Source organism: Martes martes, assembly GCF_963455335.1.
Source record: "Martes martes genome assembly, chromosome: 2".
Classification (NCBI taxonomy): domain Eukaryota; kingdom Metazoa; phylum Chordata; class Mammalia; order Carnivora; family Mustelidae; genus Martes; species Martes martes.
Window position 1 is genome coordinate 15,094,107 of NC_137889.1, and position 11,596 is coordinate 15,105,702.

At 41.2% G+C, this 11,596-nt stretch overlaps 2 protein-coding genes across 2 annotated transcripts in view; one reads left to right on the plus strand and one right to left on the minus strand.

Annotated features, from left to right (window-relative positions):
• PRIMPOL (primase and DNA directed polymerase) overlaps nt 1–6,792 on the plus strand; it is a 50,295-nt gene extending 43,503 nt beyond the window's left edge. Inside the window, exons 11-13 of the mRNA XM_080796194.1 lie at nt 2,550–2,632; nt 2,712–2,758; nt 5,733–6,792. Of these exons, the coding sequence (XP_080652320.1) occupies nt 2,550–2,632; nt 2,712–2,758; nt 5,733–5,981 (379 nt within the window). The 3' untranslated portion in view covers nt 5,982–6,792. The remainder of the gene's footprint in view (nt 1–2,549; nt 2,633–2,711; nt 2,759–5,732) is intronic.
• A 3,623-nt stretch (nt 6,793–10,415) lies between these two features.
• The window catches only part of CENPU (centromere protein U), a 31,371-nt gene continuing 30,190 nt past the window's right edge, over nt 10,416–11,596 (minus strand). The window contains exon 13 of the mRNA XM_080797586.1: nt 10,416–10,630. Within this exon, the coding sequence (XP_080653712.1) occupies nt 10,496–10,630 (135 nt within the window). The 3' untranslated portion in view covers nt 10,416–10,495. The remainder of the gene's footprint in view (nt 10,631–11,596) is intronic.

The following is an 11,596-nucleotide window of genomic DNA, read 5'->3' on the forward strand; positions in this document are numbered from 1 at the left end:
TTGTTGTGCAGTATGCCATTATATAAATACGAACGTGCGCGTCTGTTTCCCTCCTCTGGACATCTGGCTTGCTGGCCTGAGTGATGCCGCTGCAGGTGCTTGGGTACATCCTGCCTGTGGCCCGTATGCCAGAGTTTCTCAAAGTCCGTGCCTGAAGGCAGAATTGATGTGCGATAGAGTATGCCCAGACTTCACATGACTACGTAAGTAATTTTCCCAAGTGGCCAGCTAATGTATTCTCCCGCCAGCAGTGTTTTCAGATATTTTCTGCCGTTCCATAATCTCACCAAGGTATGTTTTAAAAATCAGTTTGGCTGATCTGGTTATATAAGAGGACACTGTGGTTTTCATCTGAATTTACCTGATCCCTAATGAATATGACATTGGATGATCAAACCACACTCACATGAAACAGCAGTCTGACCCGAGGTCGGGGCTGACGAATACGTTCTGAGATTCAAGGACTCCAAAGGCAGCCCCGTGCTGTTAGCTATGGATCATCACCATCACATCCCCATGACTTACTCATAACTGAGGATTTGTAAATAAGGTTTGCGTCTTTGAACTCATTCTTACATAAAAATACTTATTAGTGGGGTGTGTGTCCTGAGCATTGCGTAATCTCTTAAACCTTGGAATTAGTGGACGCTGCCACCCCAGTTCTCTCTTATTCCACATTGACGGTTATGGCCTTTGGTTTTTTTTCTTAAAGCCCTGTGAGGTTTTTTTTCTTTTTCTTTTTTTTAAGATTTTATTTTTATTTATTTGAGAGCAAGAGAGGAAGAGACTAAGCAGGGGGGAGGGACAGAGGGAGAAGCAGACTCTCCGCCAAGCAGGGAGCCTGATGCGGGGCTCAATCCCGGGACCCTGGGATCATGACCTGAGGCAAAGGCAGATGCTTAACAGACTGAGCCACCCAGGCGCCCCGATTATGGTCCTTGTTGTCACAGTCACCACCAAAAACCTCAGCTCGACAAAGGCCATCACTGAAAGGAATGAAAGCTGTTATAATATGGAAGCTGGGAACACTAAGCAAGTAGTATGTCCAGTGTCACTGTGTTTCCCTAGAAGGATGCAAATATTCTTCATGGCCTGGGGACAGTCTGGTGTTCAGCTGGGGGACTGCAGCCCTGGGGTCTTTATGAGGATGGTCCAGGTTTTCAGAAACTTGTTAGGTGTGCTTGGTTTGGTATCTTTTTATCTAGTACTTTGTCTATTTTACCAAAATTTTTAATGTTACTGGCAGAAATTGTTCTTAATGTTCTTAAATTTTTAATATTTTATGATTTGTAGTTACATCTGCACTTAATTTCTGATAACATTTGTGTCTAGCTAATTTAATTTTGATCAAGCTTGGCAAGAATTGTATTAGTTTTCACATTTTGGCCTTGTTGATTCTTTTAAAATCTTGCTTTTTATTACTTCCTGCCTTTTATTTTATTAGAGTTTATTCTATTTTTCATTTCCCAAGTTAGTTACTTATTGGTCTTTAGCCATTCTTTTTTGTGAATAATGCTTTTAGGATTCCAAATTTCTCTCCAAATCTCATTTTAGCACTGTTTCCCATATTTTACTATGTATTTTCAATTCCATTCATTTTCTAATTTCCATCATGATTTTTGAGTAATTGATTATTTAGAAATGTTTCAATTTCCAAGTTTTGGGTTTCTATTAGCTATTTTTGTTACTTTTTTAAAAAGATTTTATTTATTTGAGAGAAAGAGAAGGCGAGTGCACGAGGAGGGTGCACGAGAGGGTGGGGAAGTGGCAGAGGAGAGGGACAGGCAAACTATGGGGAGCGGAGCCCGATTCGGGGCTTGATCCCAGGACCCTGAGATCGTGATCCAGGCCAATACCAAGAGCCTGATACTTAGCTGATCGAGCCAGCCAGCTGCCCCTCTGTTATTTATTTCTAAATAATTTGCTTTGTGGTCAGAGATGTGTTGTGTGAATACTTTTAAATTTAATGAGACGGACCTGGTACCCTAGCACACTCAGTTTTTATAATTGTTTTATATGTGATTATAAAGAACTTCTAATGATCTGAGGCAGTGTTCCTATAAGCCTATTATAGCAAATGTGTTAACTGCTTTTAATTTTATTAAAAAATACTTTTTAGGTCATTCACACTTTCTGTACCCTCACTGAATTTTTTGTGATTATTTGTATCAATTACTAAAAGAATGTTTTTTAAAATCTTGATTTACGGTACACGGTTTGTTTATCCTTGGAGTCCTGTCAGTTTTGCTCATTCATTTTGAAGCTGTCGTATTTGGCGGGAACAGGTCGGGAACTAGGTCTTCTTGGGAGGAACTTTTGTCGATGTGTGTTATTTTGCCCTTAAGTCCACTTGGGGTGTTATTTTTGACAACCAGAGTTTTCTTTGGGTTGGTGTCTATTTATTTCCATCCTTTTACTTCTTACCTGGTCTCCATCTTGAAGTCTTAGGCACGTCTCTGGTAAGCAGCATGTAGATGAATTTTGTTATCCATCCAGTCTGGGGATTAAGTAATAACTTTTTCCCTTTTTTTTTTTTCCCCAATGTAAAGGATTTTGGTTGATCTGAAAAATGAAGTTTGGTATCAGAAATGTCACGACCCTGTATGTAAAGCAGAAAACTTCAGATCAGACTGTGAGTTACTAATTTTTACATGTGTACCAAGTGAAAAGTGGACAGCTACATAGAAGAGTGAAACTGTTTTCTTGTCCAGGTTTTCCATTACCTGCTGAAGTGAGTCTCCTGTTTCTTCTCAAAGAGGTGAGCGCAGGTTTGAGTTTCTCTCTCGTTCCTAATCTGTTCTCGGCACAACAGTATAACTGAGCTGTGCGCCGTGTCCTCAGGACGTGTTGTCATGTAGGAGTGTGCCCCGGTGACTGGGCCGGCGTCTGCACGCACCCACTCGTGCGTGCCCGCGGGCCTCCTCTGCTGCGCTCAGAGTGCAGACCCACCTGTTGGACCGCACCCAGCCAGCGACAGTCTCTCACTCTTGGCTTTAGGAAGAAGATCAAAATACTCATCTTTGTGTTTATTTCAACAACTCTGTCTGTAGGTAGAATTGCTAGAAGTAGAATTATGTCAAAGGGTGTGTGCATTTTAAATTTTGGTAGAAATTACCAGATGGCCAAATTGACTTTGTCCTTTTAAAAACTTCTATTTCCCCAAATCATTCACACTCATTGTGAGAAAAAATTGGAAGATACATGAAAAGCCAACAGGGATAAACTCCTCCTTGCCTAGAATTTGACCAGTCAGGGATAACTGATGTGCTTTGGCAGTTATCTTCCAGAATTTCTGTTGATGTATGCTCATGTATATTCAGAGTCACAGTATGCATCCTACTGTATAGGCCTTTTTTCCTAATTTGTTTTCATGAGTACATATTACCAGTTGGTATCCATAAAAATGGTAGGACATAAGGCTTCACAATTTAAGGGAGTACTGGTTTACCCTACATTTTTGCCAACATAGTTTATTTTTATCTTTTTAGTCTTTATCATGCCGTTTGGCCAAAAGTGGTATTTTAGTTGTTTCAGTTTACATTACTTAATGTATTGAGGAAATGGAACTTCTTTCAGATTTTCTGTTTGTATTTCTATTATCCATTGTCGGTAACTGTCGTCTATCCACTTTTCTCTGAGGTCTTGTTGATAATTAATGAGAACTTTTTTTTTTGTAAGGTTTATTTATTTATTTGACAGGCAGAGATCACAAGCAGGCAGAGAGGCAGGCAGAGAGAGAGGAGGAAGCAGGCTCTCTGCTGAGCAGAGAGCCCGATGCGGGGCTCGATCCCAGGACCCCGAGACCATGACCTGAGCCGAAGGCAGCGGCTTAATCCACTGAGCCACCCAGGCGCCCTTAATGAGAACTTTATATTAACTCTTTGATCATGTTATTTTCTAGACTGAACATTTTAGTGTTCCTTTTCCCCACATCTGTCAGCCTTTTCCTTTCTGGTGTTCTGGTTAGAATAAAAGTTACCTGCTACACGCAGATTAAGTGAGCTCAGTTGACATTCTGGGTAATGGTCTGCTGCCTATTCAATTTCACTAAAAAAATGTCTCCAGAACAAATTCATACATCTAACTTAGACATGGTAGGAGCAGGACCAATATAGCTGATAGCCAGATTCCCTGGTAAACTGTTAGGTTAAAAAGTGTTCTTGAAATAACCAAGAAAAAATTAATTTGTAAAAATAAACTTTGCCTCTAAGAGGAGGAGGTGTATGTCATCCTTAAACGTTTGGAGACTTATTTTGAGGCACATTTGTGGTTTCAGTGGATTTTTAAAAGTTACTTTTCTGCTTATCCAGTAATACTTCAAAAATGCCAAGTTAAAAGTAGCTTTGGTACATCGTATTACCACTGCTTGGACAGAGTTTTTTTTTTTATTATTTGAAATAGAAAATTAATAAAAGAACAGCTTAATGAATACCCATGTACTTATCACATCATTTTAACGGTTTATATTCTGTCCTTTCTGCTTCCCCTGGCTTTTTTGCTTTTAGTATTTTAAAATGAATTACCAATCAGTGTAAGTTACCTGATGTTCTGTTGCATTCATCCTCTTAGTTTTTTAAACATTTCTTTTTTTTTTTCCCCCTTGTAGAAATGTTGCCCAACGACAGGGAGCTCTCCCTTCACCTAGATTTGCCATCGCTGACACTTGGCCACATTTGTGTTCTCCCTCTGCTGTTCGGGCGCACGTTGTTATTTTGGAGGACTTTTTGTCTTAGTCCATTCAGGCTGCTATAACACAGCACCGCAGACGGGATGGCTTGTAAACCAAGGGTTTACAGGGTGCTTTCTCACAGTTCTGGAGGCTGGAAGTCTGAGCTGAGGGTACTGGCCGATTTGGCGTCTGGTCGCCTCTCCGGGTCATAGCCATCTTCTTGCCAGGCCCTCCCTGTCACAGGGATGAGGAGCGCTCTGGGGTCCCTTTTATATGGTTACTAATCCCAGTCATGAGGGCTGCACCCTCAAGACCTAACCACCTCCCAAAGGCCTCCCTCCTAATACCATGACGTTGGGGGTTAGCATTTCAACTTAGGAATTTAGGGTAACACATTCGGTCCATACCAAATCTCTTGAGAGGAATTTGCAGCCATCAGCCCTACATCTCTTCATATTTAAGCTTGTAAATAGAGATATTTAGGTTAAGGATATTCTTAAATGAGTATGGTAAAATTCCTAAATTCAGGAAATTTAATGTTGATACACTACTGTTATCTAATATACACATCCATACTCCTGTCTTGACACTTGTCTCAACTGTTTTTAACAATTCTTTAAATTCATGTTAATTCTTAAAATACTTTATAAATAGGAAAATCAGTCTTTTAAGATAGCAGATAGATTTTCCAGTTCACCTTCAGCTGGACTGTCTGCTTTTTAAAAAATTCAGTCTACCATCTCTCTAGACCCATCTGTGTATATTGAAAAGAATGTACCAGAGGAACCAGGCTGGAGGGTTGGGGGGAGCATTTCCAAATTTAGAGTTTCGAGTGTCTGAGCTACAGTGGCAGCTACATTTGAATTCATTCATTCCCATGGCGACTGTATTGGAGACACCGTCATCCAGCATATTTATTTTAGTGTCCGTTCAAGGACTGGTCTTCTACCTAATCCTTTAGCTTAACTTAGACTGACCATAGAGTGAGAGCATCGCATAGTCTCCTTGACTGACCTGTATCCTCTCCCTCCACTCTCCATTACCTTCCCCTTTCAAACTAAAGGAAGAAGAGTTCACAGCAGCTGAAACACTGAACAGTGACACCAGAAGTGCTCAGAAGCCACCAGCGGGCCTGTTGTCAGAAGGTGCCGTTTCCGATGCCGACTGGGATGATGGCCTTGACGAGACTGACTTTGTGGAAGCTACTGAAGATGTTGAACTAGCCGAAGCCGCAGAGAGCGGGCTCCTCGGTTACTGCGGTGGAGAGGAGGACATTCCCGATGAACTCATCATGCAGGTATTACAAGAGTAGCTCATTAACCGTGGGCTCTTAGGTAACCGGCTGTGATTGGGCCTGGCGACGATTTAGTGACCTAAATATGTTAAGTTACAGTAACTTATTAAACCTGTTAATGAAAACCAAGTTTTATCACTTTGCTTCTCAATTCCTGTTTTTTACTGAAGTAAGCCGTTTTTCTTCAAAATTAGAAATCTTACTAATTGACCAGAGTTGGTCTATGTTCATATCAGCTTCATTTTGCAGGTCTGTTGATGGGTTAAAACTCTTAATCTTATTTAAAAATTTTTAACTGAAGTGTAATTGACATACAGTATCCTATTCAGGTGTATATCCCGATTCGGCATCTTTATACATTACAAAATGATTCCCGTAACTCTAGTTACCATCTGTCCTCACGCGAAGTTATTACATATTACTGACTGCATATTCCCTATACCGTATATTACATCCTCATGACTTAATTTATAACTGGAATTTTGTACCTCTTACTTATCTTTACCTATTTTACCCCCCTGAGCCTCTCCTCCCTCTGGTAACCGATAATTTCTTATATTTTGGAGTCTGTTTGGTTTTTTAGATTCCACATATAAATGTAATCATATGGAATTTGTCTTTGACTTATTTCACTCAGCATAATACACTCTAGTTCCACCCAAGTGGTTACAAATGCCAGGTTTTTATTCTTTTTTACAGCTGAGAAATATTCCTGTGTATTTGTATAATACTCCTCATTTTCTTTATTCATTATCAGTGGACACTTAGGTTGCTTCCATATCTTGGCTGCTTCGAGGAATAATAATGCTTCAATAAACATAGGTATGGTACAGTCCTTTGAATTACTGTGTTCATTTTCTTCAGATAAATACCCAGAGGAAGTGGAGTTACTGGATCGTACAGTGTTTCTAAGGTTTTTTTTTTGTTTTTTTTTTAAAGATTTTTTTTTATTTACTTGACAGAGATCACAAGTAGTCAGAAAGGCAGGCAGAGAGAGAGAGGGAGAAGCAGGCTCCCCGCCTGACGCGGGGCTCGATCCCAGGACCCTAAGACCATGACCCGAGCCGAAGGCAGAGCTTTTAACCCGCTGAACCACCCAGGCGCCCCTGTTTCTAAGTTTTTGAGGAACCTCCATACTGTTTCCATGGTGGCCGCACCAACTTACAGTGCACGGGGTTGCCTTCTCTCTCTCTCCTCACCAACACTGGTTATTTCTTATCTTTTTGATAATAGCAATCTAATGGCTGTGAGGTGTGATACTTTTTTTTTTTTAAGATTTTATTTATTTGAGAGAGAGAAAAGAGGGAGAGCATGCACATGAGTGGGGTGGAGGGCCAGAGGTAGAAACAGACTCCCTGCTGAGCAGGGCTCGATCCCAGGACTCTGGGATTATCACCTGAGCTGAAGGCAGACACCTAACCTGCTGAGCCACCCAGGCACCCCTTCATTATGGTTTTGATTGGCGTTTCTCTGGTGACTAGTGATACTGAGCCATCTTTTCATATGTCTGTTGTCTGTGTTTAATTTTTTTATATTGTGTAAGTTCTTTATATATTGTTATTAACCTTTTATTGAATGTATGATTTACAGATATCTTTTCCCTTTCCATAGGTTGCCTTTTCATTTTGTTGTTTCCTTTGCTGTGCAGAAACATTGAGTTTGATATAATCCCATTTGTTTATTTCAGCTTTTATTGCCCTTGCCTAAAGAGACTGATCCTCTTAAAAACAAAACAAAACAACAACAAAAAAACATATATAGAGAGAGACGGGGGTAAGGGCTGAGGGAGAGGGAGTGAGAATCTTAAGCAGGCTCCACGCCCAGCACGGAGCTCGACATGGGGCTCACTCTCACGGCCCTGTAATTTTGTGATGTCTTTGTCCAGTGTTGGTTATCAGTTATGCTGGCCTTGTAAAATGAATTTGGAAGCATTCTTTCCTTTTCAGTATTTTGGAATGATTTGAGAATAGATACTGCCTCTTCTTTAAATGTTTAGTACAATTTACCTGTGAAGCCACATGCTCTTGGACTTTTGTTTTTTTAGTCGTTAAATGACTGATTCTATTTCATTAGTTGTAATTAGTCTATTCAGATTTTCTATTTCTTAGTGATTCAGTCTTAGGCTGTATATTGTTAGGAATTTATCCATTTCTTCTAGGTCGACCATTTTGTTAGTGTATAATTGTTCACAGTAATCTCACGGTTCGAATTTCTGTGGTGTCAGCCATTTCTGACTTTATTGGTGCCCTTCTCTTTTTCTTAATGAATCTGGCTAAAGAGATTTACCAAAGAACCGGCTTTTAGTTTCATGATATTTTCTTTTTTTTTATTCTCCATTTATTAACCCTCTGATGTTTATTAGTTCCTTCCTTCTGCTAACTTTGGGGTTTGTTCGATCTTCTTTTCCTACCTCCTTTAGGCATAAAGATTTTTTTATTTGGGACTTTTCTTGCTTTTTGAGGTAAGCCTGTATCACTATGAACTTCCCTCTGAGAACTGTTGTTGCTGTGTCCCCTAGATTCTGGAAAGTTGTTTCCATTTTCTTTGTCTCACAGTATTTTTCAGTTTCATCTTTGGTTTCTTCATTGACTCATTGTTCAATAGCATGCTGCTGCTTTTCCACGTTTGTATTTTTTCCAGTTTGCCTGAATTTGAGACATGTGCTCTTTCTTGGAGAATACTCCATGTGCCCTTGAAATGAATGTGTATTCTATAGTTTGGGGATGGAACAGTCTGTATATCTTAAGTCCCTCTGGTTTAATGTGTTAAGGTCAAGGTTCCCTTATTGATTTTCTGTCTGGATGATTTAGTGGGGGTATTAAAGTCCCATATTATTATTGTATTGTTAATTTTTCCCCTTATGTCTATTAGTATCTGCCTTGTGTGTAGGTGTTCCTGTATTGGGTACATAGATATTTACTAATGTTCTACCATCTTTTTGTATTGACCCTGACCATAATGTAATGCCGTTCTCTGTCCTTTGTTAGTCTTTGTTTTAAAGTCTAAGTATGGCTACTCCAGCTTTTTTTTTTTCCATTCCATTTGCATGGAGTATCTCTTTTCCCCTTCCTTCACTGTCTGTGTCTAGGTCTGAAGTTTGTCTATATAGATGTGTCAGTTTTTAATTTTTTTTCAATTTTTTTTTTTAAGATTTTATTTATTTGACAGAGATCACAAGTAGGCAGAGAGGCAGGGAGAGAGAGAGGGGGAAGCAGGCTCCCTGCTGAGAAGAAAGCCCGATGCGGGGCTCGATCCCAGGACCCTGGGATCATGACCTGAGCTGAAGGCAGAGGCTTTAACCCACTGAGCCACCCAGGCGCCCCAGATGCGTCAGTTTTTAAATCCATTTAGCTACACCGTGTCTTATGATTGGAGCATATCAAAATGCCATTTTGTTAACCATTTTCTGGGTGCTTTTGTTCTCTGTACCTTTCTTGGTCTCTTCCCTTGTGGTTTGACAGTTTTGTCTGTTTTAGGGTTTTGGTTATCACGAGGTTCATATGTACTAACCTATGTAACAGTCTTTTTTTTTTTTTTTTTGTAACAGTCTATTTTTAAATGATAGTCACTTCTAGTCCTTGGTGGGATAGCTGGGGCTAGCGTGGGCCCCGGCAGTCCCAAGGTCCTCTCTGCTGAAGATGGGGTGCCGGGGCCAGATGGCTGCAGTGGGCCCAGGCCAGAGGGTCCTGGCGTGCTCGGCACTAACACCGCTCTGTGGCATGGCTGGAGCTGGGGTGCACATGGGTTGGGGGGGGTCAGTGCTCGGGGGATAGCTGGGCCTCTCTCGCCCTGCAGCTGCCATAGCCTAAAGGCCCAGGGCTCAAGGGGCCAGGCCTAGAGGACTGGTTAGGGGGCCCAGACCCTGCTCCAGCCAGGCTCTCAGGCAGGGGGTAAATGAACAACAGTGCTCCTCAGCCTCTTGAGCCCCAGAGAGTTCCAGCAGTTCCCCTACAGCGTGGTGGATGTTCTAAGGTTAGTGCATGGGTTTCCTTCACTTACAAGTCTCTCTGTCCTCTAAACTGATGTTTTGTTTTTTGGGGGGGGGGGGGGGTGGTTTGCTGTGCCCCAGGGCTGGCGACTCATGGGCCAGCGCTTCAGGGCTGGGGTTCCCACCGTCACCCCGTGTCCGCCTCTTACCTTTCTCTCTCCATGGGGCCGGGTCGGGCTCCTGGCGTCAGTGAGCAGCGGTTCTTCAGGAGGAACTGCTCCATGGGCGTCTGGAGATGCGGTGAGTTCACGGTCCTTCCGTCCTATCTCGGAACTCCTCCCTCTGCCGCTTCCGGTTAGAGGTCTTCTAGGTCAGAGTCCGATTGGCTGCTGTCTGGAATCTGGCCTCTAAAACCACTTATACACTCAAACTTGCCACTTAACATGGTCATTCAAACCAAATGACTATGAGCACAGTAATCCTAAATTTTGGTGACAAGCCAGCCTGAACAAGTAGACAAATTTCACTTCTCAAAGAATTTTTATTTACAAAAGTATAGTATCAGAAGGGAACAGGCAAGCGCAGGGGACTAGTCTTTATAGAGTCACATTTCAGTAGACTGGTCACCTTTCTGGTCAAGGAGCTTCTCTAATTGATGGTTGATATTTTGTAGGTGGTTTTCAGCTCCCAGAAGGGTTCTCGCTTTGACTAACAGAGCTGGAAGGCTGGATGAATCATACTGTTGAAGGAAAATTGTATTTTGATTAACATGCCTAAAAAACTTCTTTAACCCTATCTGTTACACAGCTCAGTGCCAAATAGAGCTTTTCATAAACTTTTTCATAAACTTTTTTTTAAATTAGGATCATTTTTAAAAATTGGTTTAATCCTTTTCCTTAGGGCACAATTAATAAGGTTACAAGGAAACCGCTCTAGAAAACTTAGGCTGATCTCCCAGACGACCAGTTGGTTCCAAGAACTGTGGCATCTAAATTTAAAACAAAATCATTCCTCATACAGATTGAGACTTGGTTTGGGCAAGTCTGCTGACCTCATGCCTATTTTAAATCCAGAAAACCGTAAGGCAGATTAACTTTTACTGGAAGAACTAATGGAAGGCGAATACTAGGCCCATCTAAGTTCATGAGGAAAAATGTATGGGGAAGACTAAATTAGAATAAAAACCTAACATAAAATAGAAATCAAAACCCAACTCATGATTTTGAAATAACAAAGCCAAGCTTTGTGTCGTAAACTAGATCTAAGGATGACGGGCTATATTCCCCTTACAGAATTTGCTCATACTTAGGATAACTGTTTAATTTCATTTCTTTCAAGGTGTTTTCCTTAGTAATGAAAAGAACAGCTTTGCGTGGAAAAGCTGTGCAACTATGACTTCCATCTACATAATTAATTCTTTCTAGACTCGACTCTACCCTAGTACTATGAACTTCAGATATTTGAGAGCCTATGTATTCAAGCTGCCATGGGACATGCGCTCTCAGGGAGGTGTGAGGGGTAGGACTAACATTTGGGGTTAGAATTCTCGTTTAGGAAAGAAGACAGATTCCCAAATATCTACTTTCCACAAAGGAAGAGAGACACTACAAGAGAGCACAGACGGCCTGCGGGCATGCGAAGGACATGTTAGAAAGACTAGTGTATTCTGAGCAAAGTCAGGTCCTCAAGTCTCTGTTTCCACCAA